The sequence below is a fragment of the Lagenorhynchus albirostris genome, chromosome 2 (assembly GCF_949774975.1).
Source record: "Lagenorhynchus albirostris chromosome 2, mLagAlb1.1, whole genome shotgun sequence".
Lineage (NCBI taxonomy): Eukaryota > Metazoa > Chordata > Mammalia > Artiodactyla > Delphinidae > Lagenorhynchus > Lagenorhynchus albirostris.
The window spans coordinates 14657402-14683203 of NC_083096.1; the positions used below are offsets into that span (position 1 = coordinate 14657402).

Here is a 25802-nt window from a genome sequence, read left to right on the forward strand (position 1 = left end):
ATATCCCATTAGTACGGATACAGGGCTCAGGAAAAAGCATTCATCTGGTCCCTGATTAATTTCCTAGGTGAGGCAAAGACAAGGCTTGCAGCAACAGAAAGTGTCATTGGCAACATATTTTTCTAGAAAGTTATGCTAGTTAGAAATGAGACTCAAAGAAAAGGCTCTCCAGCAGCGAATACTCATGTGAAAAGTCGTTGCTTCCTGGGTACAGAACCAAAGAAACCAATTAAGCCTAACCAGAGAAGTAAGAAAAGCCATCTTGATTTCCTAAAGGTCTTCGTTTGATATGCCTGTGTTTGAGGTAGTATCTGTTCCAAAGCAGAGACAGCCAGCCCGGTGCTGCATGAGAGCACCTTTAATTCAGCTCGCAGTAATCTCTTGCACAATTACCTCTCCTGAATGAAACCATCTTGGATGCGGACAAAAGTATGGAGGACAGGGACTTGATTTTTTTATTGAAAAAAGGAGCAAGTGAGAGAAAGAAAATGATTTATAATAAGTCCGTGGGAACATTCTGTACCTATCTCTTTTCTGATTAGAGAGGTGGCATGGAGCCTGCCTCATTAGGCAGAAGTAATGAGCCAGTCTATCTGCCATCTCTAATTAGAGAAAAGATACAGTAGGTACAACCGTACCTATAACTTGATGGGAAAAAAGATAAAAATTATTTTAAAATATTCTTTCCTCCTGTAGTTCTCCGATGCTCAGAACTTAAGGAGAAAAACTGTAATAAAAACTAAGTTAACATTGGAAATAAACCCTTTTCCAATGATGTGTTTGCCAATCAGAAGTTGAATCAATTTTTTTGCAGTTTAAAAACAAATATCATTTTCAGTCCACACAGTCCTTTGGAAGCATTAATTCAACATTTAGTATACTGAAATAGAATAGGAGCAAATCATTTCAACCCCACAGTGCAGAGTGGACAAATTTATGGCACTGTCTACTACTTTGAGCAACATTTGGGGCAATAAAACGCTTTTAGAAGTGCTAATGGGAGGTAAATATTGAAATAAGGCTCACAAGATGTAATGTGTTATTAAGAATTTCTGCAGGCAGAGTACTTGATAAAATTTTTCAATATACTAATTACTCAAACCAAGCTTCTAAATATATTGGTTCCTTAAAATATTACTTCTTCACATAAGTTTAGCTTGATCTAAAAGAATATACAAATTAAAATAATAGAGTCATGTTTCTTTGGATCTCTTAACAATTCTATGGAAAGTAATTGTTATCTCTGCTTCACAAGAAGAAAATAGATGTTCAAAGAGGTTAATAATAGTTGTCACTTATTAACATTTACAATATGACAAGCAGTACATACTACACATACACAATCTCATATAATTCTTATAATTTTCCCATGAATCATTTATTAAAACATTATTTAATAGATTAGAAACCTAAGACTTAAAAGGGATACATATTTTGACCAAAAATACACAACTAAATTGAATTCAACCCTAAATTTATCTGACCCCAGAGCCTGGAAATTTAACCACAGTGTTTCAGAATGTTTTTTGAAAATTAAAAATATATACTTTTTTCTTTAAACTAGATAACTCAGGTCATAGGGGGAAATTAAAATTTTACATTGTTTCAAAATTATTAATAACAGCACCCATAAATATCTACGTGACAACTCCAAAGCCATGACTACTTATTCCTTTATTGCAAACATCTGAAAAGATTTGAGTGCCTACTATGTATATATGATAGGACTGTATAACTATTAGAATTAAAATTTAGCAAGGTCATTGGACTTAAGGTCAATATAAAAATTGATGGAATTTTATATAACAGAAAGAAAATTAGAGAATAATGTTCCAAAACAATTGAAGTAAAATTACATGAATAAAAGGACCAACAGATACACAGGACTAAGTCTTACAAATATGAATGAGATGCTGTACAGAAAACTAAAAACATTGCTGGGAGAAAGTAAGGAGTATATGATGTTCATGGATTGGAAGACTTGATATTCTCGCAAAATTGAGTTAAGGATTTAAATTCCCTCAAAATTTTGTGAAAAACAAAAAACTCCTTCTAAAATTCATATAATAGCCAAGACAATCTTGAAAGAAAAAAAAGTTGGAGAAATTAAATCTTTCTAAATATTAAGACTTTTATGAAGCTACAATAATGAAAACTAAATGCTTTAATGATAAGTATGGGCAAACATACCATTGAAACAAAACGGTGAGCTCAGGAACAAACCCATCTTCACATAACAGATATATAATTTGTGACAAAGTTACCACTGCAAAGTAGTAGAGAAGTGATGAAAATGTTTAAGGGTAAGGGAACATCTTTATGGTCTTTATGGTGTTCTCCTACACTTCATTCTTTCAGGATTTGCAAAGATATTCTAAACAGGACATGAAAAGTATTAAGTTTGAAAGAAAAGTTAGTAAACTGGACTTCACTAAAATTAAGAATATCTGTTGATCAAAGGAAAATGATAGTATACGCCATAACCCAGAAGGTGATATTTGAAGTCCATGTATCTGTCAAAGAACTCATATTCAAAATACTGAAGAGCTCCTGTAAGCAATAAAAAGACAAACTATCCAACTAAAAATAGGCAAAAACTTAAATAGGTATTTCACAAAAGAGCATAGCCGAGACCAAGAAGCACATGAAAATGTTCTCAACATCATAAATCATCAAGAAATGTACCATACAGCCACCAGAATGGCAAACAACAATAACATATGACAATACTCAGTGTTGGTAGGACACGGATCGCCGAAATTCTCAAATATCTTTGGGTAGAATACCCACTTTGAAAAAGTAAAGAAGTATTTCCTAAAGCTTAAAGAAATAGCAACACACAATATAGATAAATCTTACAGGCACAGTGCTTAGAAAAGGAATTAGACACAAAAGAGTACCTACTGCATGATTTAATTTACATGAGAATTCAAGAATAGGCAACACTAATCTATGCCAATAGAGGTCCTTACTAACACTATTCTTGTTTCCCTTTAGAGTCGGTATTCACTAGGAGTCTTTAATACAAGAAATGTTTGATGATCTCATTCTGGATGAGAATTACATAGGATTAAAATTTTATAAAGCTGTACCCCCTTAATATTTATGCATTATGTTACATGCATGTTTTGCCTTTATTAAAAACTTACAACATTTTTAAATTTCTATAATGCAAAGTTATCAGACTATCTAAAAACTAACAAAAACGTGTGTAACATAATATTCTTAGCATTAATGAACTTGTACAAGTAAGAAATTCCAGACTATAAATATAGACACACAACATGTATGAGGAATTAACAAATGAAATGCAAATTATCAAGACATATGTGGAAAGCCAGTGAACCTCACTAATGGCCAAATAATTCTAAGGCAGTGTGCAAAAACATTTTTCAGTGAGAGGAATGACAAAAGTGAAAAAAACAAAGATAATGTGTAAGGTCAGTTACTGTTTAAGGAGGCAGATACTTACCTGTATTTTTAAGTGAGGTTGTAAATGTTCACAACCTTTCTGGAGATTATCTGTTGTTAAGCTTTACGGTAATCAATCTCATATGTATTAAAATTTAAAAATGACCATATATTTCAACCAATTTAACTTCTACTGATTCATGTTAGGGAAATAATTATAATACTAATAATAGCATTACATATCAATATGAGTTAGTATATACACGGTACAGTATTCATTCATTCCACAAATATGAAGCAACTACTAGGTACCAGATGCTGGAAAAACAGTAGTGCTTTTTATGACACAGCCTCATTTGATCCTTACAATGGGACTGTAATAGCATCATCATCAAGATTTTAAACTGGACGTAACTACAGTTTAGAGACATTAAAAAGTTATTCCAGGTCACAGGGCTAGTAAGTAGAGAGACGGGATTTGAAATCAGGGAAATTGACGCCAAAGTAAAAGGTCTTAGGGAACTGCACAGGCAATTGTTCAAGCACATATATATGTATATGTGTATAGGAATGATAGAGACACAGATATAATATATGGATATATATATTTAGTGTGTTCTATCAAATAACTGCTAATAATATTGAAAGAGTAGAAATAACCTCAATGCTCATCAATACAATCTTGTTTAAAAAGTTTTGGGTACAGCTATACAATTGTGCACAATGCAGCCATTTTCGATGAGAAGGCATACTGATACATTTCTCATAACATTTGGAGCGGAAGTATTTATTTTTAGACGGCCCAGAGAAAGCATATGTACGATAATTTCATTTTTGGAAAATTATTATATTTATAACCATATCTCTAGCTATATGTACAAAAATGATGGAAGGGTATAACAAAGTTAACTATATCTATCTATGAAGGTCAAAAAAGGAAAATGCTTCCTATTTTATAGGGTTCTGTGTTGTATGGATTTTCTTATAATGAGCATTTTTTAATAATATAAAATAATTCACATTCCCATTTTAAAGTGTAGACAATTTTATAGACCACTGTGATAGTTATTTCAAGAGAAGTCTAAATACAACTTCTGCTCTTTTCAGGATGTGATGCATATTATCTTCTTAATCTACATGGCCCATTTTTAGGGTGGGAAGATATGAACACCATTAATCCAGTTTATTCCATGTTGACTATTATTTTCCAGTTTCTGTCTAATACTCTAAGTCCTACTTTAACAATAGCCATACAATAAAATACAAACCTGAGAAAAAAAGAGAAAGAAAATATAATTTAAGAAGAAATACAGGACTTCCGGGAAGATGGCGGAAGAGTAAGACGCGGAGATCACCTTCCTCTCCACAGATACACCAGAAGTACATCTACGCGTGGAACAACTCCTACGGAGCACCTAATGAACGCTGGCAGAAGACCTCAGACCTCCCAAAAGGCAAGGAACCCCCCACGTACCTGGTTAGGGCAAAAGAAAAAACTAAACAGAGACAAAAGGATAGGGACGGGTCCTGCACCAGCGGGAGAGAGCTGTGAAGGAGGAAAAGTGTCCACACACTAGGAAGCCCCTTCGCGAGACTTCGGGAGGCGGAGTGGGGGAGCTTGGGAGCCGCGGAGGAAAACACAGCAACAGGGGTGCGGAGGGCAAAGCGGACAGATTCCAGCGCAGAGGATCGGGCCGACCGGCACTCACCAGCCGAGAGGCTTGTCTGCTCGCCCGCCTGGGTGGGCGGGACTGGGAGCTGAGGCTCCGGCTTTTGTCGGAGCGCCGGGAGAGGACTGAGGTTGGCGGCGTGAACACAGCCTGCAGGGCATTGGTGCGCCGCGACTCGCCGGGAGAGAGTCCGGGGAGGGGTCTGGACCTGCCGAAGAGGCAAGAGACTTTTACGTCCCTCTTTGTTTCCTGGTGCACGAGGAGAGGGGATTAAGAACGCTGCTTGAGAGAGATCCAGGGACGGGCGCGAGCCGCGGCTAAGAGTGCGGAGCCCAGAGACGGACATGGGACGCTGAGGCCACTGCTGCCGCCGGCAGGAGGCCTGTGTGCGAGCACAGGTCACGAGCCACACGCCCTTCCGGGGAGCCTGTGCAGCCCGCCACTGCCAGGGTCCCGGGATCCAGGGACGGCTCCCCCGGGAGAGCGCACGGCGCCCTCAGGCTGCAGCGTCACGCCGGCCTCTGCCGCTGCAGGCCCGCCCCGCCTCCGTGCCCCTCCCTCCCCCGGCCTGGGTGAGCCAGAGCCTCCGAATCAGCGGCTCCTTTAACCCCGTCCTGTCTGAGCAAAGAACAGACGCCCTCCGGCGACCTACACGCACAGGCGGGGCCAAATCCAAAGCTGAGCCCCTGGGAACTGTGAGAACAAAGAAGAGAAAGGGAAATCTCTCCCAGCAGCCTCAGAAGCAGCGGATTAAAGCTCCACAATCAACTTGATATACCCTGCATCTGTGGAATACCTGAATAGACAACGAATCATCTCAAATTAAGGAGCCCTGTGGATGAAAGGCTCTTGGTGCTGCAGCCAGGAGTCAGTGCTGTGCCTCTGAGGTGGGAGAGCCAACTTCAGGACACTGGTCCACAAGAGGCCTCCCAGCTGCACATAATATCAAACAGCAAAAATCTCCGAGAGATCTCCATCTCAACGCCAGCACCCAGCTTCACTCAACGACCAGCAAGCTACAGTGCTGGACATCCTATGCCAAACAACTAGCAAGACAGGAACACAACCCCACCCATTAGCAGAGAGGCTGCCCAAAATCATAGTAAGTCTACAGACACCCCAAAACACACCACCAGACGTAGACCTGCCCACCAGAAAGACAAGATCCAGCCTCATCCACCAGAACACAGGCACTAGTACCCTCCACCAGGAAGCCTACACAACCCACTGAACCAACCTTAGCCACTGGGGACAGACACAAAAAACAACAGGAACTACGAACCTTCAGCCTGCAAAAAAGGAGACCCTAAACACAGTAAGATAAGCAAAATGAAAAGACAGAAAAACACACAGCAGATGAAGGAGCAAGATAAAAACCCACCAGACCTAACAAATGAAGAGGAAATAGGCAGTCTACCTGAAAAAGAATTCAGAATAATGATAGTAAGGTTGATCCGAAATCTTGGAGATAGAATGGACAATAGAATGGACAAATTGCAAGAATCAGTTAACAAGGACCTAGAAGAACTAAAGATGAAACAAGCAACGATGAACAACACAATAAATGAAATTAAAAATACTCTAGATGGGATCAATAGCAGAATAACTGAGGCAGAAGAACGGATAAGTGACCTGGAAGATAAAGTAGTGGAAATAACTACTGCAGAGCAGAAAAAAGAAAGAAGAATGAAAAGAACTGAGGACAGTCTCAGAGACCTCTGGGACAACATTAAACGCACCAACATTCGAATTATAGGGGTTCCAGAAGAAGAAGAGAAAAAGAAAGGGACTGAGAAAATATTTGAAGAGATTATAGTTGAAAACTTCCCTAATATGGGAAAGGAAATAGTTAATCAAGTCCAGGAAGCACAGAGTCCCATACAGGATAAATCCAAGGAGAAATACGCCAAGACACATATTAATCAAACTGTCAAAAATTAAATACAAAGAAAACATATTAAAAGCAGCAAGGGAAAAACAACAAATAACACACAAGGGAATCCCCATAAGGTTAACAGCTGATCTTTCAGCAGAAACTCTGCAAGCCAGAAGGGAGTGGCAGGACATATTGAAAGTGTTGAAGGAGAAAAACCTGCAACCAAGATTACTTTACCCAGCAAGGATCTCATTCAGATTTGATGGAGAAATTAAAACCTTTACAGACAAGCAAAAGCTGAGAGAGTTCAGCACCACCAAACCAGCTCTACAACAACTGCTAAAGGAACTTCTCTAGGCAAGAAACACAAAAGAAGGAAAGGACCTACAATAACGAACCCAAAACAATTAAGAAAATGGGAATAGGAACACACATATCGATAATTACCTTAAATGTAAATGGACTAAATGCTCCCACCAAAAGACACAGATTGGCTGAATGGATACAAAAACAAGACCCATATATTTGCTGTCTACAAGAGACCCACTTCAGACCTAGAGACACATACAGACTGAAAGTAAGGGGATGGAAAAAGGTATTTCATGCAAATGGAAACCAAAAGAAAGCTGGAGTAGCAATTCTCATATCAGACAAAATAGACTTTAAAACAAAGACTATTAGAAGAGACAAAGAAGGACACTACATAATGATCAAGGGATCGATCCAAGAGGAAGATATAACAATTGTAAATATTTATGCACCCAACTTAGGTGCACCTCAATACATAAGGCAAATACTGACAACCATAAAAGGGGAAATCGACAGTAACACATTCATAGTAGGGGACTTTAACACCCCACTTTCACCAATGGACAGATCATCCAAAATGAAAATAAATAAGGAAACACAAGCTTTAAATGATACATTAAACGAGATGGAGTTAATTGATATTTATAGGACATTCCATCCAAAAACAACAGAATACACATTTTTCTCAAGTGCTCATGGAACATTCTCCAGGATAGATCATATCTTGGGTCACAAATCAAGCCTTGGTAAATTTAAGAAAATTGAAATTGTATCAAGTATCTTTTCTGACCACAACGCCATGAGACTAGATATCAATTACAGGAAAAGATCTGTAAAAAATACAAACACATGGAGGCTAAACAATACACTACTTAATAATGAAGTGATCACTGAAGAAATCAAAGAGGAAATCAAAAAATACCTAGAAACAAATGACAATGGAGACACAACGACCCAAAACCTGTGGGATGCAGCAAAAGCAGTTCTAAGGGGGAAGTTTATAGCAATACAAGCCCACCTTAAGAAGCAGGAAACATCTCGAATAAACAACCTAACCTTGCACCTCAAGCAATTAGAGAAAGAAGAACAAAAAAACCCCAAAGCTAGCAGAAGGAAAGAAATCACAAAAATCAGATCAGAAATAAATGAAAAAGAAATGCAGGAAACAATAGCAAAGATCAATAAAACTAAAAGCTGGTTCTTTGAGAAGATAAACAAAATAGATAAACCACTAGCCAGACTCATCAAGAAAAAAAGGGAGAAGACTCAAATCAATAGAATTAGAAATGAAAAAGGAGAGGTAACAACTGACACTGCAGAAATAAAAGAGATCATGAGAGATTACTACAAGCAACTCTATGCCAATAAAATGGACAATCTGGAAGAAATGGACAAATTCTTAGAAATGCACAAGCTGCCAAGACTGAATCAGGAAGAAATAGAAAATATGAACAGACCAATCACAAGCACTGAAATTGAAACTGTGATTAAAAATCTTCCAACAAAGAAAAGCCCAGGACCAGATGGCTTCACAGGCGAATTCTATCAAACATTTAGAGAAGAGCTAACACCTATCCTTCTCAAACTCTTCCAAAATATAGCAGAGGGAGGAACACTCCCAAACTCCTTCTACGAGGCCACCATCACCTTGATACCAAAACCAGACAAGGATGTCACAAAGAAAGAAAACTACAGGCCAATATCACTGATGAACATAGATGCAAAAATCCTCAACAAAATACTAGCAAACAGAATCCAACAGCACATTAAAAGGATCATACACCATGATCAAGTGGGGTTTATTCCAGGAATGCAAGGATTCTTCAATATACGCAAATCTATCAATGTGATAAACCATATTAACAAACTGAAGGAGAAAAACCATATGATCATCTCAATAGATGCAGAGAAAGCTTTTGACAAAATTCAACACCCATTTATGATAAAAACCCTGCAGAAAGTAGGCATAGAGGGAACTTTCCTCAACATAATAAAGGCCATATATGACAAGCCCACAGCAAACATCATCCTCAATGGTGAAAAACTGAAAGCATTTCCACTAAGATCAGGAACAAGACAAGGTTGCCCACTCTCACCACTCTTATTCAACATAGATTTGGAAGTTTTAGCCACAGCAATCAGAGAAGAAAAGGAAATGAAAGGAATCCAAATCGGAAAAGAAGAAGTAAAGCTGTCACTGTTTGCAGATGACATGATCCTATACATAGAGAACCCTAAAGATGCTACCAGAAAACTACTAGAGCTAATCAATGAATTTGGTAAAGTGGCAGGATACAAAATTAATGCACAGAAATCTCTGGCATTCCTATATACTAATGATGAAAAATCTGAAAGTGAAATCAAGAAAACACTCCCATTTACCATTGCAACAAAAAGAATAAAATATCTAGGAATAAACCTACCTAAGGAGACAAAAGATCTGTATGCAGAAAATTATAAGACACTGATGAAAGAAATTAAAGACGATACAAATAGATGGAGAGATATACCATGTTCTTGGATTGGAAGAATCAACATTGTGAAAATGACTCTACTACCGAAAGCAATCTATAGATTCAATGCAATCCCTATCAAACTACCACTGGCATTTTTCACAGAACTAGAACAAAAAATTTTGCAATTTGTATGGAAACACAAAAGACCCCGAATAGCCAAAGCAATTTTGAGAACGAAAGAAGGAACTGGAGGAATCAGGCTCCCTGACTTCAGACTATACTACAAAGCTACAGTTATCAAGACGGTACGGTACTGGCACAAAAACAGAAAGATAGATCAATGGAACAGGATAGAAAGCCCAGAGATAAACCCACGCACATATGGTCACCTTATCTTTGACAAAGGAGGCAGAAATGTACAGTGGAGAAAGGACAGCCTATTCAATAAGTGGTGCTGGGAAAACTGGACAGCTACATGTAAAGGTATGAAATTAGATCACTCCCTAACACCATACACAAAAATAAGCTCAAAATGGATTAAAGACCTAAATGTAAGGCCAGAAACTATCAAACTCTTAGAGGAAAACATAGGCAGAACACTCTATGACATAAATCACAGCAAGGTCCTTTCTGACCCACCTCCTAGAGAAATGGAAATAAAAACAAGAGTAAACAAATGGGACCTAATGAAACTTAAAAGCTTTTGCGCAGCAAAGGAAACCATAAAGAAGACCAAAAGACAACCCTCAGAATGGGAGAAAATATTTGCAAATGAAGCAACTGACAAAGGATTGATCTCCAAAATTTATAAGCAGCTCATGCAGCTTAATAACAAAAAAACAAACAACCCAATCCAAAAATAGGCAGAAGACCTAAATAGACATTTCCCCAAAGAAGATATACAGAGTGCCAACAAACACATGAAAGAATGCTCAACATCACTAATCATGAGAGAAATGCAAATCAAAACTACAATGAGATATCATCTCACACCAATCAGAATGGCCATCATCAAAAAATCTAGAAACAATAGATGCTGGAGAGGGTGTGGAGAAAAGGGAACCCTCTTACACTGTTGGTGGGAATGTAAATTGATACAGCCACTGTGGAGAACAGTATGGAGGTTCCTTAAAAAGCTACAAATAGAACTACCATATGACCCAGCAATCCCACTGCTGGGCATATACCCTGAGAAAACCATAATTCAAAAAGAGTCATGTACCAAAATGTTCATTGCAGCTCTATTTACAATAGCCCGGAGATGGAAACAACCTAAGTGTCCATCATCGGATGAATGGATAAAGAAGATGTGGCACATATATACAATGGAATATTACTCAGCCATAAAAAGAGACGAAATTGAGCTATTTGTAATGAGGTGGATAGACCTAGAGTCTGTCATACAGAGTGAAGTAAGTCAGAAAGAGAGAGACAAATACCGTATGCTAACACATATATATGGAATTTAAAAAAAAAATGTCATGAAAAACCTAGGGGTGAAACAGGAATAAAGACACAGACTTACTAGAGAATGGACTTGAGGTTATGGGGAGGGGGAAGGGTAAACGGTGACAAAGCGATAAAGAGGCATGGACATATATACACTACCAAACATAAGGTAAATAGCTAGTGGGAAGCAGCCGCATAGCACAGGGAGATCAGCTCGGTGCTTTGTGACCGCCTGGAGGGGTGGGATAGGGAGGGTGGGAGGGAGGGAGACGCAAGCGGGAAGAGATATGGGAATATATGTATGTATATACAGATTCATTTTGTTGTGAAGCTGAAGCTAACATACCATTGTAAAGCAATTATACTCCAATAAAGATGTTAAAAAAAAAAAAAAGAAGAAGAAGAAATACAGATGGCCAGGAGGCACACAAAAAGATGCTCAACACTGCTAATTATTAGAGAAAAGCAAATCAAAACTACAATGAGGTCCCACCTCACAACGGTCAGAATGACCACCATTAAAAAGTCTACAAATAACAAATGCTGAAGAGAGTGTGGAGAAAAGGGAACCCTCCTACACTGTTGGTGGGAATGGAAGTTGGTGCAGCCACTGTGGAAAACAGTATGGAGGTTCCTCAGAAAACTAAAAATAGAATTACCATATGATCCAACAATCCCACCCCTGGGCATATATCCAGACAAGACTATAATTCAAAAAGATACATGCACCCTTATGTTCATAGCAGCACTATTCACAATAGCCAAGACATGGAAATAGCCTAGATGTCCATCAATAGATGAATGGATAAAGATGTGGTACATATAAACAATGGAATACTACTCAGCCATAAAAAAGAACAAAATAATGCCATTTGCAGCAACATGGATGCAACTAGAGATTATCATACTAAGTGAAGTAAGTCAGAAAGAGAAAGACAAATACCATATATCACTTATATGTGGAATCTAAAATATGACACAAATGAACCTATCTATGAAATGGAAGCAAAACCACGGACATAGAGAATAGACTGGTGGTTGCCAAGGGGGAGGGGAGTGGGAGAGGGTAGGAGTGGGAGTTTGGGATTAGCAGATGCAAACTGGTATATATAGAATGGATAAACAACAAGGTCCTACTGTAGAGCACAGGGAACTATATTCAATATCCTGTGATAAACCATAATGGAAAAGAATATATAAAAAAAGAATGTATATATATGTGTGTAACTGAGTCACTCTGCTATACAGTAGAAATTAACACAACATTGTAATCCAACTTCACTTCAATAAAAAATAAATTTAAAAAATATATAGTTTATTACATAGTATTCTTACTTTAAAAATAAATGATAGAGACGTTCTAATTTTAAAGATTCCCTGATATAGTGGGTTGAATAATGGCCTCCAAAAGATAAGACTACCTGCAACCTGCAACTGTGAGTTTATTTGGAAAAAGCGTCTTTGCTGATGTAATTAAGGATCTTGAGACAAGACAATACTGGATTAGGGTGGGTCCTAAATGTGGTCACAAGTGTCCTGAAAAGAGAAGGGGAAAAGGCCAGGTGAAGATGGAAGCAAAGATTGAAGTTATACAGCTACAAGTCAAGAAACACTAAGTATCGCCAGAAGCCACCAGGAAGAGAGAGGCGTGGAATGAATTCTCCCCTCAGAACCTGCAGAAGAAACCAATGCTGAATCCTTGATTTCAGACTTTTACCCTCCAGAACCATCAGAGGATGAAATCTGCTTAATTAAGCTGCCACCCAGTTGGTGCTAATGTGTTACAGCAGCGCTAGGAAACAAATACACCTGGGTATTTTAAAATATTATTTTTGACACAATTTTTAAGAAACAGTGTAATTGGATAAAATAAATAATTTTCTGAAGTCGGACTCTTACCATTTAAGCTCTGTCCTATTTGCATAGTACCAGGGGCAAAATCTGTAATTGAACCACTTAGAGTTCTTGAATCAAAAGCTGTATTATCCTCTTCCAAACCATTGACGAAGAAACTGATTTTTGTCTGATGTACCTGTAAGAAATTATCACCGTTATTATTTTGATTGCATAACCTTTTATTTTATAATAACTACACTTCAGTAGGCTTTCTCAAGTTAATTTCCTACTTCTCTACTTCCCTCAGCTGGAAAGACTGGAATTTTATTTAAATGGCTCAATAATACGTCTTGTGTTTGTATATCTAGATATAAACCTATATGTTATAGTTTTGTGCTGGGGTCATGTCTACCAGGGTATTCACAGGTCTGCATAACTGTTTGTCCCATATATTTAACAACTCTGACTGTCATGCCTTTATAAGTGTTTTTGGAGACATGTTGTTTCTTTAGCTACTAGTTAGATTGGTTACGGTCATATTTGGAAACAAACAGAAATGAACACAAAGGGCAAAAATATTCAAAACCAGATATACCAAAAATGCATTACATATGGATATAATTCAATTTAGGTTGCTAGTACAAAAGGCTCCTTGTAAACATTTACTTTCTTGGGTGTTGGTATCTAGTCGGTAATTTTCATCTATACTTCTCTAATACAGAATAACGTAAAAAACTGCTAATCGTGTTCTAGGCTAATTAATCAGGCAAACTAACAACTCTCTACATCAGGAGTAAACAAACTTTTTCGGTAAACAGCCAGAGAAAAAATATTTTTTATTTGTTTGCCAAGTGATTCGGTTTTGTGGTCCGAACGGTCCAGGTCACAACTGTTCAACTCTGCTGTAATAGGAAAGTAGCCAGAGACAACATGTATGTGAATGGGCATGGATGTGTTCCAGCAAAACTTTTATAAAAACAGGTAACCAGCCAGATTTGTCCCCTGAGTGTAGTCTGACCACCCCTGGATTACACCATAAAAAGTTATGAAATTTTTGTCTGTGTTGATCCCTGAACAGTCAATTCAATCAAACTTTTATGCAGATTACTTCATTGAGAAATTTAATGCCTTGTAGTTGAAGGTCAGATGCTAACATTTTCATTTAAAAATATCAAATCATAGCATTCAAAATGAAATTTTATTAAAATAGCCTTACAAAAATTGACAAAAATAACCGTCCTCTGATATATTTAAATCATATGAGTGAACTCCTTTCAAACTGCTTCTCAAAAAAAAAAAGCATACACACACACATACACCTAGAAATTAGCATCATCATTTATTGAAAAACTTATTCAATATGGCTTTTATCCACTCTACCCAACCTGCTTTCATTTAAAACCTGCTTTCATGTTCTTTCCTAAACTCACTGACCCTGTGTTGCATTTTACTTAATTATAAAACAAAGCTTTAACATAAAGACCTAAAATCACACACTAGCTCCTCACAGACCTGGATATACACCATCAGTGTGGGTTTTCTGTTGTTTTTTTTTTTTGCATCCCATTTTTTACAGCCTGTTACTGTCATTTGGTGTTTGACTGTTATCATTATAAAAGATACAGGCTTTTCTACTTTGTTATTTGTAGCATTATCTCATGTTTTACAACATCTTTGCGCAACATGCAGGCACATGAAATATAACTCGTGAAAAGTTCTCGATGGTATTAATGCATAAAAAAGAATGTGGCTCTATCTCTACTGTCTCTACCCAGCCAAGAGCTGATGAACAGCCCATTTGCCTTTATCACATTAGCACAGCCATGAGGGAAACACATTTGTTCTAGTCAGCTACACTAAAGATACTATTACCAATCTAACATATACATGTTTTATATCAGCAGTATTCTCAGAGCATGAGAGAGCCAACAATATATTAACACTAGCATGACAGTTTATTTAAGAAAGGAAAATTGTCTCTGTAGAGGGACAGAAGTTAGAAATGTATGGCTAAAGCTCAGTGTCACTGGTCTAATAAAGGTAATAATTCTTTGGCTTTCTTTATAGCAGGTAACACTCCTGTGACAGTTCTGTCATATCATTCAAATAAAAATGTTGTCTTTTACAAGTTTAAGTGCACCTTTATTTTGAGTCAGATAGAAAGCATGCTTTTGATTTTCTGTATTCACTGTATTATATCTGTAGTCAAGAGTTCAGGGCCTTTCTTTCTTTTTTCTTTTCTTTTTATCAACTCATCACATATTTGCTTAGTAGAAGGATTCAGTGTCACTGCAGTGAATTCCAGAAGAATGTTTTCACTTTGCTGGTACTTAAAACATGATTAATGATGATCCCAAGTCACTGTCGCCTGTTTGTGACACCCCCCTGCAACCACCTTTTTATAAATAAGATTAAATCGTCTTTGGTGTTTGTACCATGTTTTATATTCCAGGATCCTCTACGCTACTTTGCAGTTCAGGTCTGGGGCCCCGTCACACTGAAACTGTAACTGTGATGGTGGCTCCTTGCAATAGTTCACCATGATGATCCCCTTGCCAGTTATTTAGGGGAATAGGAATATACACGACAGAATTTCTCACCTGTGGAAAGAAAGCCTTCTCCTGCAGTGCACTTCCCACCTATCTTTTTCTCCACCTCTCTGAGGATTAGAGGAGTTTGTAGGTGTTTATTGGTGTGGCTTGAAGGAATGAATTGGCAAAACCAATAGCAGCTGTAGAAAAAGCCTTAAACGCCTTCATAAGACATCCAAAAACATTTTGGAAAGAAGCTACAGGGGAGCAAGTCATTCTCCAGCCTTCATTCTCTCAGGGTTTCAAATTTTATTTTAGCCATTGTTTGGGGGAGTCAAATTTGGTGTCCCTGGGATAGGCTGTACTCATTCCTTTGAGCACAAGAGTGTAGTAGACTTAAAAATGTAGAATTCCTAACCATTCTCATGCCTGATTGGAGAGGAGCATAATTCAGAATTCCAGAAGGTCACACAATTGCTGAGAAGCTACCAAGGGAAAACATACACCCCAGTTCACCTTGTAACTGTCAACAATCACTTGTTCCACTGAAACGCCAAATGTCTGTTGCTATGCTACTCCTGTAGGCCACCACCACCAGGAACAACAACAAAGAAAAAGGAAAACAAAAAACTGCTGATTCAGGTTGGGAAACAAAAAGGCAGAGTACCTATGCTGACTTCCTCATTGGAGAAATAGTTTTATAGTTTTCCTGTTGCCAATATCCTCCTAATTTAAATTTAATTAAATACGGCATTAACCCAGCACCCACAGTGGCACTATGAGTTACACCAAGAAAATAAAATCACTGTACTTTTTCTCAAGGAGCTTGTATGTATGAAACAACGGGGTAATTTTAGCATACTAAATAGTGTCTGAGTCACTACAAATGATGACGGTTGTTTTTTACTTATGTACTGAATCTTCGTGCAGTTAATGCAGTGTTGTCTTTTTTTATGGAGTTGCTTTGAGAAGTTACACCTTCATCCATGAATGTGTGGTGTATAAACTACTTTTGGACCTTCTCTGTGGGACTTGTCTTCCTAGAACCAACTTATAAGCCTCCCAAGAATATCGGTTTCATTAATGTGATGGGTCTCATTTTAAAACAAAATCATTTTAAGCCTTTTGAAAAACACCTTTTTCATAGATTTAACACAAAGTGATCTGGCAACAGATCGTGAATTCAAATTCACTCTCAGATGATGATGGATGATACAAAAAACATTTTGAATGCTAAGGATTTCAAACAAAAAAGAAAACCACTGTGATATGAATCTGAAGGGAAAACTTTATGGAGGAGAAAGTGTTTTGGACTTTCTGAAATAGAAATTGCCCTGAAATAGAATTTCTATTTCTAGGATAAAGAAGGATTTGCATAAAAGATTCAACTATTCCATCTATAATTTTTAAGCATAAGGAAGGCAATTTATTCTGAAAACTTCATAAGGTTATTTTAAACTATCACATGTATGTTTCACCCCCTACCTGAAAGCATGTGGAATGCCACTCTGCTTACCGTCCCAAACCAAAGGTCTTCTGAGGTTTTCCCTCACTCATTCCATCCACTTTTATTTCTAACTGGTCACCAGTAGCCAACCTCACCTAACTGGTGAGGTTTCTTTACTGTCTGATGATCCCACAATGCTTAATTCCATCTCCATGTTTTATTCAAGCTATTTCCATATGGGAATAACCTTGCTACTGCTTTTCATTTACCTAAATTTTTAATATTTTTCAAAACATATATCTCAAGTCCTGTATCCTACAACGATCCTTTGTTGAATACTTCAGCATTATAAAAGTGCTCTCATTTACTGAAAAACTAGCATGTCAAGCATTGTTCTAAATTATATATATATTCATTTTTTATCCTTACACCAGCCCAAGGCAGGTTTGGCATTATCTGCAAGTAATGAAATGGAATCACAGAGAATTTTTTTGAAAAAAAGGTTACACTCTTCAAAGTCACATAGAAGAACAACTGGTTTCAGAGATTGCACCCAGAGAGCATTTAGAAATAACCACCATCTAGTTTATCAGACCCACCCATTGAGTTTCTTGGCTTTAACTCAACACCGTGATGATTCAGGCTTTGTATCAACACCTCCCATAATAAGAAGAGTAACAACTCCAATGAGCTATATAATCACTTGCCATTTGCCAGGCAGTGCGCTGAATGCTTTACTTACAGTATCTCACTGGGTTCTCAGATTGCCCCTCTACCGTGTTATTATCCCCAAAATGAGGGCACTGAGGTTTACCTACTCCAGTATTCTGCTTCTGCAGACTTTGGGAACCCTTTCATCTTTGAACAGCTTTTACTATTATAAACGACTGAATTGAAAGATATCTCCTTATAACTTCAATTCGTAGGCCCCAGCTCTAATTATTGAGACCACGTGAAAGAAATCCGATCGCTTTTCCACACGGGAGTCCACACATACCATTTTTCTCCTAAGTCTTCTTCCAGATAAATGTGTTTAGTTTCTGTGGTGTTCTAAATAGGACATGGTCCTGGGTCTCTCTCTTCTTAAAATGTGGTTCCAGAAATACTACAATCTCTACATGTGGTCTCTCGCCAAACTGAAATAAGATTATCACCTTAATATAATCCGAAACTGCACGCTGGATTTCATGACGTCATACAACTAAAACTGACAAATTCAGCTGCGCTGACTAGTCACTAAGACACTAAGTCTTTTTTTTTTTTTTTTTAACTTACATCACTGTTAAAGCATATCTACTCCATCCTATACATAGGCAGTTAGTTTTTTGGACCAAAGGACAGGAATTTATATTTATCCACATTATACTTCATCTTGTTAGATTCAGCCCATTGCTTCAGGCTGTCAAAATCTTTTTGGATGCTATGTCTGTCATCCAATGTATTTAACATCCTCCAAGATTTGTGTCGTTTGCAAATTTGATGAGCATGCCCTACAGGCTGGGCAGAAGCTCAATAAATACTAATTGATTGACTAATAGATACTCCAAAAACAAAACCACCAACACAATCTACACGATTCTGCAACTGTAAGCAATAAAGAAAAGGCACCATTTTCTAACAGATAAAATATATCGTACGACGATTCTTCACCTTTGTAAAGTGACCCTATTTACTAACATGGGTTTTTATAGAATCATATAATTATGAATAAATATGCCAGTCTATTAAATATTTTCTATGCTATGTTTATACAAACAACATGAAGAAAAGAGTTGAGGTAATTGTTGATGGAAGGTTGGTTTGGTAGAAATTAACCGCATGAGTTGCCCACAAGTACTTGCAATGTGCATGCGTTCCCACTACTGGTCTGATTTACTGATAACATCTTATATCTCATTCTCTTTGTATGAAAGATGGCTACAGGGAAATGACTTCAGACACAGCCATATTCCTCAAGATTTTCTTGCTTGTTTTTGTTTCTTTTTTTCACTTCCCATGAGCTCATACATTTCATTTCAACACTCCTTTCCCTGGCCCCTTCTCTCTTCCTCCCTGCCCCGTTCATCCCCCCACCCCCTCCCCACCAGACCCCTGTCGCCTACATACAGACTTTTGTTTTTTCCTCTCTGAGTAACTCAGACAAGCCAGACCCTGGAAGTGATCCATGCCTAAGTGTACTACATTTTCACCCTAAGTATGATGCTTTGGATTTACTACTCACCCTTGATATCCATTAAAGTTCTCTCTCCATATACTGCAACCTCCTAAGAACAAGCCTCCAACTTAATTAATCTCTAGAAATTTAACATAGGAATCTAAGTAGTTTTCTTTGCCCTATCTTGAGTAGATGTAAAACTCACATGGCCACTTCTTCCGAAACTATTAAATTACTCTCTTCACTTCAAAAAAAATCTATTAATTTACACACACACACACACACATATATATATAAAATAGAAAAATCTGCCAATGGTTTGATTTACTATTGATTTCCTAGGGAATGGGAATAGAGCCAGCCCATTTTCTGTAGATACTGTCTAGGAACATTTCATGCACAATTTCACATTTGGTACAGAGATGATCACAATGTTCTACACTCTTAATTATCTCAATGTATCATTAGTTTTTTTCTCTATGTAATCCATATGGAACAGATGACTTTGAAAAGATTATTAGAATTAGTTGTAAAATACTTAGTAACCTTTTCAGCATTTTATATCCCCAAATCTGGAAGTTGTTTATTTGTTATGCCTACAAATTCCCCTCCTTAAAAAGTCAACTTCTTATTTTGTCCCATAGTTTTTTGGAAAATGTTTCAGTTGTTCAGATATTCAATGAGCACATTATAATATGCTAAGTGTTACGCTACATATGAAGCATATATAAAACACAGACCTTTTCTTCAAGGAGTTTTTATTCTGTAATGGAAACTGGCATATAAAAATATTTTCAACGCCAGGTGGGAAAATGTAATAAAATAAACATGAATAAAGTGCTTAGGGACAAAGATGAGAAAGAGAAAAATAATCTTAGAAAGTCTTCTCCTCCAAATACTTCCCCATTTCTCTCCTTCCCACTGTAGTGGCATTCCTATGAGCTGCCTATACTTGCTTTGCCCAGTTTCTCTTTTCCTACTTCCTAGTCTCAATTAGTAGTTGCTGGTTTTTATTACTTAAAAACAAACAAACAAACAAAAAACTCAATATTACAGGAAAGTAGCAAGAACAGTACAAGAGGTTTTTTCTGAAACATTTGAGATTAAGTTGCTGACTGATTTACCCATTATCCCCAAATACAGTAATGCATTTGGTACCAAAAAAAAAAGATATTCTCCTAAATAATCATAATACAACCATCAAAATCAGGAAATTAACACTGACACATCCTTATCACCTTATCCTCAGACACCATTCAAGTTTTGCCAATAGTTCCCAAAATGTCCTTTGTAGATTACAAACCCGGTCCAGGGTCACATGTTGAATTTAGTTGTCACAACTCTCAGGTCTCCTTTGATCTAGAACAGTTCTTCAATCTTTCCTTGACTATCATGATCTTAACACTGTTGAAGACTACAGTCTAGCTATTTTGTAGACTGCCTCTCAATCTGAATTTGTCTGTTTCCTCCTGACTAGATCCAGGTGATTCAGAGATCATCTTATTACATCTTATGTGTTACATAATTTCTAGTTGTTCCATTACTGATGATGTTAACTTTAATCTTTTGGATTAAGATGGTATCTGCCAGGCTTCTTTATGTAAAAAAACAAAATTTCTCTTTGCAATTAATAAGCATTTTGTGAGCAGACACTTTGGGCAGATATCCTGTTCTTTATTAAGCTTTCATTGCCTGCACTTACTTAACTGTATCTGTATGGACTCGTGAATCCTTATGTTATTCAGTGGAATATAATAAATGTGCTCAATATATATTTCAGTGCTCCAGCTATTCCATGTTTAGACAATGAGTGACCCATACTTCCCTGGCCTGGCCCTGAAATCAACCATTTCTCCAAGGAATTCTCGTTCCTTAAGTGACAAGTGGTTTTAGGAACAGAGAATCAGTGCTGTATACTCATCTTATTACTCCCACGCCCTCCCACTCCCTCTTAGTGGACAGAGGTAGAGAATATGAAGATAGAAAGATAGATTAGATCGATGCAGACACCTACACATTGACTTACATAGTATTTCTATGTCTATGTGTGTGCATAAATATATATATATATATTTATGCACACACATACATACATGAAATGGGATTACACTGGTAAGTTCAAATCTGATCCAATACTCTAAGGTTCATTCTAATTTCTCTTTTCATATTTGCAACTCTCTTCTCTGAAAGGGAGAAACCTGGCTCCCATTATCTTCAATAAACATACTTATTTGATTAATTCTCTTATACATAACCAAAATCCAGTTGCCATGACCAGATACACAACCCCAAAGAGACCTCTTCATCACACTTAGGTCCTGACACCTGTGCCAGGCTACTCTCTCCATAAAAGCATTCCTCCAGCCACTCAAGCTCGAGCATATCAACATTTTGTTCCCAGCTGCATCACCACAACTCCCCTATCACGGTCACCAATGAGTTCCATGAAGCTAAAAGCAAACGGTAAATTCCTGGTTTCCAACTTACTTGAACCATTAGTGGCATTGACAGAGTTGATCATTCCCCCCTCCTTGAAATACCTCTGTCATTTGACTGCCTGTACATCAGACTCTCATAATAGTCCCCTTTCCCCTCAGGCTGCTTCTCTCAGTCTCTTTCAATGGATCCTCTTGCACCTGTAAATGTTGAAGTGCCCCAGGATTCAGTCTTTCCATCTCTTCTCCTTTCTGCTTATAAGTAAGTACTCCCTTGATAACATCACCTTGCCTCAATTCTTTAAATACCATCGTTAGGTTGATGACTCCCAAATGATTATCTCTAACTCAGACTTCTTCTAATCTAGACCCTATACCCATCTTTCTATTCAACAACTCTTCTTGGAAGAGTATGAGATCATTCAAGAACATTTCTGCCCCAAACCTGATTCTTCCACAGCCTTCCCCACCTTGGAACATTGCAATTCCCTTCCTCCAGTTGCTCAGCCCAAAATCCTTAGGGTCCTCCCCCACTTCTCTCTTTCCTTCATGCCTCTCACCCATTCCATCAGCAAATCCAGAGGCCCTCCTTTCAAAATATAACCAGAATCCACTCACTGCTCACCACCTCTCTCACTACAACACTAGCCCAAGCCCTCTCTTCCCTAGATTTTTGCAATGGCCTCCTAACTGGCCTCCCAGATTCAATCTGTGTTCCCCTTCAGTATATTCTCAAGACAGAGGCCCAAGGATTCTTGACAAAACAAAAGCCGATTATGTCACTCCTTCGCAAAAGACTGTAAATGTTTTTTGTTTTTTGTTTTTCAATTGAAGTATGGTTGATTTACAATGTTGTGTTAGTTTCTGGTGTACAGCAAAGTGATTCAGTTAGACATATATATTATATATATTCTTTTTCATATTTTTCCCATTATGGTTTATTACAGGATATTGAATATGGTTCCCTGTGCTACACAGTAGGACCTTGTTCTATATTTTATATATATAGTAGTTTCTATCCACTAATCCCAAACTCCAAATTTATCCCTCCCTCACCCCCTTTCCCCTTTGGTAACCATAAATTTGTTTTCTATGTCTATGAGTCTGTTTCTGTTTTGTAAATAAGTTCATTTGTATCATATTTTAGATTCCATGTATAAGTGATATCATATGGTATTTGTCTTTCTGACTTCCTTCACCTAGTATGGTAATCTCCAGGTCCCTCCATGTTGCTGCAAATGGCATTATTTCATTCTTTTTTATGGCTGAGTAGTATTCCATTGTGTATATATGCCACATCTTCTTTATCCATTCATCTGTCAATGGACATTTAGGTTGCTTCCATGTCTTGGCTATTGTAAATAGTGCTGCTATGAACACTGGGATGCATGTGTCTTTTCAAAATTAGAGTTTTCTCGGGATATGTGCCCAAAAGTGGGATCACTGGATCATATGACAACTCTGTTTTTAGTTTAAGGAACCTCCATACTGCTTTCCATAGTGGCTGCACCAATTTACATTCCCACCAACAGTGTAGGACAGTTCCTTTTTCTCCACACCCTCTCCAGCATTATTATTTGTAAACTTTTTGATGGTGGCCATTCTGACCAGTGTGAAGTAGTACCACACTGTAGTTCTGATTTGCATTTCTCTAATAATTAGCAATGTTGAACATCTTTTCATGTGCCTCTTGACCATCTGTATGTCTTCTTTAGAGAAATGTCTATTTAGGTCTTCTGCCCATTTTTCAATTGGGCTGTTTTTTTTGTTATTGAGTTATATGAGCTGTTTATATATTTTGGAAATTAAGCCCTTGTCAGTTGCATTATTTGCAATTATTTTCTCCCAGTCTGTAAGTTGTATTTTCATTTTGTTTATGGTTTCCTTTGCTGTACAAAAGAATGTAAGTCTGAATAGGTCCCATTTGTTTATTTTTGCTTTTATTTCTATTGCCTTGGAAGACTGACCTAAGAAAACATATTGGTACAGTTTATGGCAGAGAATGTTTTGCCTATGTTCTCTTCTAGGAGTTTTATGGTGTCGTGTCTTATATTTAAGTCTTTAAGCCATTTTGTGTTTACTTTTGTGTATGGTGTGAAGGTGTGGTCTAACTTCACTGATTTACCGCATGTAAACCAATGGGTTTTTACACTGAGTAAAAGTTCTACAGATTTCTACCCAATCTGTCTCCTGGCTACCTCTGGCTTATCTTTTATTAGTATGCCCCTGTGCTCTCTGATCTAGCTACACTGTCCTCCACAAACATTCCAGGCACCTATTTTCCTCAAAGCCTTTGCATTTTCTATTTCTTCTCCTTGACGTTGCTTCCACAGACACCTGCTGGCTTATTCCCTCATCTCCTTCAGATGTTTCCTTAACTGTCATTTTAGCAAAACCCCTCCTAATACCCTATCTAAAATTGTAGCCCGATCCATGCTAACCCCCTTCCCTATCAGACTATTCTCTTTACCCACATCAAACATATTGCATATTTTATTTATTTTTCTGTTTTATTTAGTCTCCTTTTCCTGCCTAAAATCTGAACTCCATAAGAAGAGGTTTGGCTTTGTTTCCCTTACCGTTTTGTTCACTATTGTCCCCTCATTCCCCAGAACGGTAACTAGCAAATATTAGGAACTTATTAAATCTTCATTGAATGAATGAAGCTTCATCTAAACTAAGGATTGAAGGATTAACTAAACTAACTTGGATTAACAGAAAGATTAAGATTAAGATTAAGATTAACAGAAATTAGCAAAAGGCAGAAGTGGTAGAAGATAGGGAATAAGTGAGTTGCGGGAAGGAATACAGAAAACGCAAGAAATAAGAAAATGGAAAGAGGCTTATAAGTTATCCCAAGCCTTCCATGTATATTGATCAATCTTTTTTTAAAATTATTTTCTTTTCAATGTGTTGAATTTAAAGTCATCTTTCTCACTTTTTCCCCAAATCTTTCCAGATTTTTAAACCTCTTTAAATTATAAAGTTGCAAATAACTAGGTCAAATCATGCCTGAAAATGTTGGACGCTGGATTCCTGTTTATACTTTCAGGGAGTAAGACAAAGATGTGAACTCACTCCCGACCCAAAGTCCGAGGGTCAGCAATCCAGCCCTCAATATGTAGATGAATATATAGGAAATCATTTCTGTGTACAATCCAAAAACTCAACTCCACGCCAGTATTCAACTGATATCTTAAAGAGCCTAAGCAGTAATTTGTAAGTTGAAATGGAGTCCTGCCGTATAAATAAAACAGAGGTAAAATGCCTGCTTCCACTCTGCAGGAGTTACTCCTACTAAAATTATCAACAAAGGTGGAATATTCCATTAAATAATTAATGGATTATCAATTTTACATTCCTAAAAGAAATGCATGCTTTTCTACAAGTACCTATCGTCCTGCCATTGTGTGTCCTTTTAATTTTTTTTGTTTTCGTTTTATTGTCCAGCTGTAGGAGGACTGAGCAAAATTTATTGAAAATGTGTCTCATAAACTAAATGAAGAAGAGCCATTTTAGGCCAAAGGAAAAATGTGAATCTCTTTCACCTCCTTTAGAGAACTATATCATGAAATTTGATGTGAATTGCTTTATCTTTGAAGACGCTCTAGAATTGAGAATAAGGTCTTCACGGTGACCCTTGTTTAAAGGGGGTGCTCTCTGCCCTAAACCTGGTGAGACAGTAATTGTCTAAGCAGTTTTTTCTTCAATCAGTAATGGAGAAGCACACACATTTAATTCGGTTTAGACAGAAAAATGACGGCAGCAAATAGGCATTCTTTTAAGGTAAGGATTATATCAGCCCTAAAAACAAAAGTAGCTATTTATGGGTCAAATGTAGAACATTCAGCAAAGTTTCCTTTCTTTTACCCCTTCACAACGAAAAAACACTAAGATTGTGTCATCAATTTGGGCAAAATAAATGAACGCTTTTATAATCATCTGAAGAACTTCGTATTAGCAATTGGATCACCAGATTCAAGTGGTGCTCTTGAAAATAATATTCATTTTGTCTTTTTATAATTCACATTTATACAGTCCAATTCTTACATATTTCTTTCCAAACCATTTTCCCCCAGGTAAGCAGCAGCTGTCAAAAAAAAAAACCCTCTAAATTTGGTGGTGTGTTTGGAATATAGTTCATCTCTTTCTGCAAAGCCTGGATTAACCTTCTCCAAAGCCTGACAGGTCCCAGGATCGTGAGACCCAGGACAAATATAACCGGTG

General features: G+C 37.4%; 1 protein-coding gene across 1 annotated transcript in view; it reads right to left on the reverse strand.

Annotated features, from left to right (window-relative positions):
- USH2A (usherin) overlaps positions 1 to 25802 on the reverse strand; it is a 737336-nt gene that overhangs the window by 670823 nt on the left and 40711 nt on the right. Inside the window, exon 3 of the mRNA XM_060127145.1 lies at positions 13071 to 13203. Within this exon, the coding sequence (XP_059983128.1) occupies positions 13071 to 13203 (133 nt within the window). The remainder of the gene's footprint in view (positions 1 to 13070; positions 13204 to 25802) is intronic.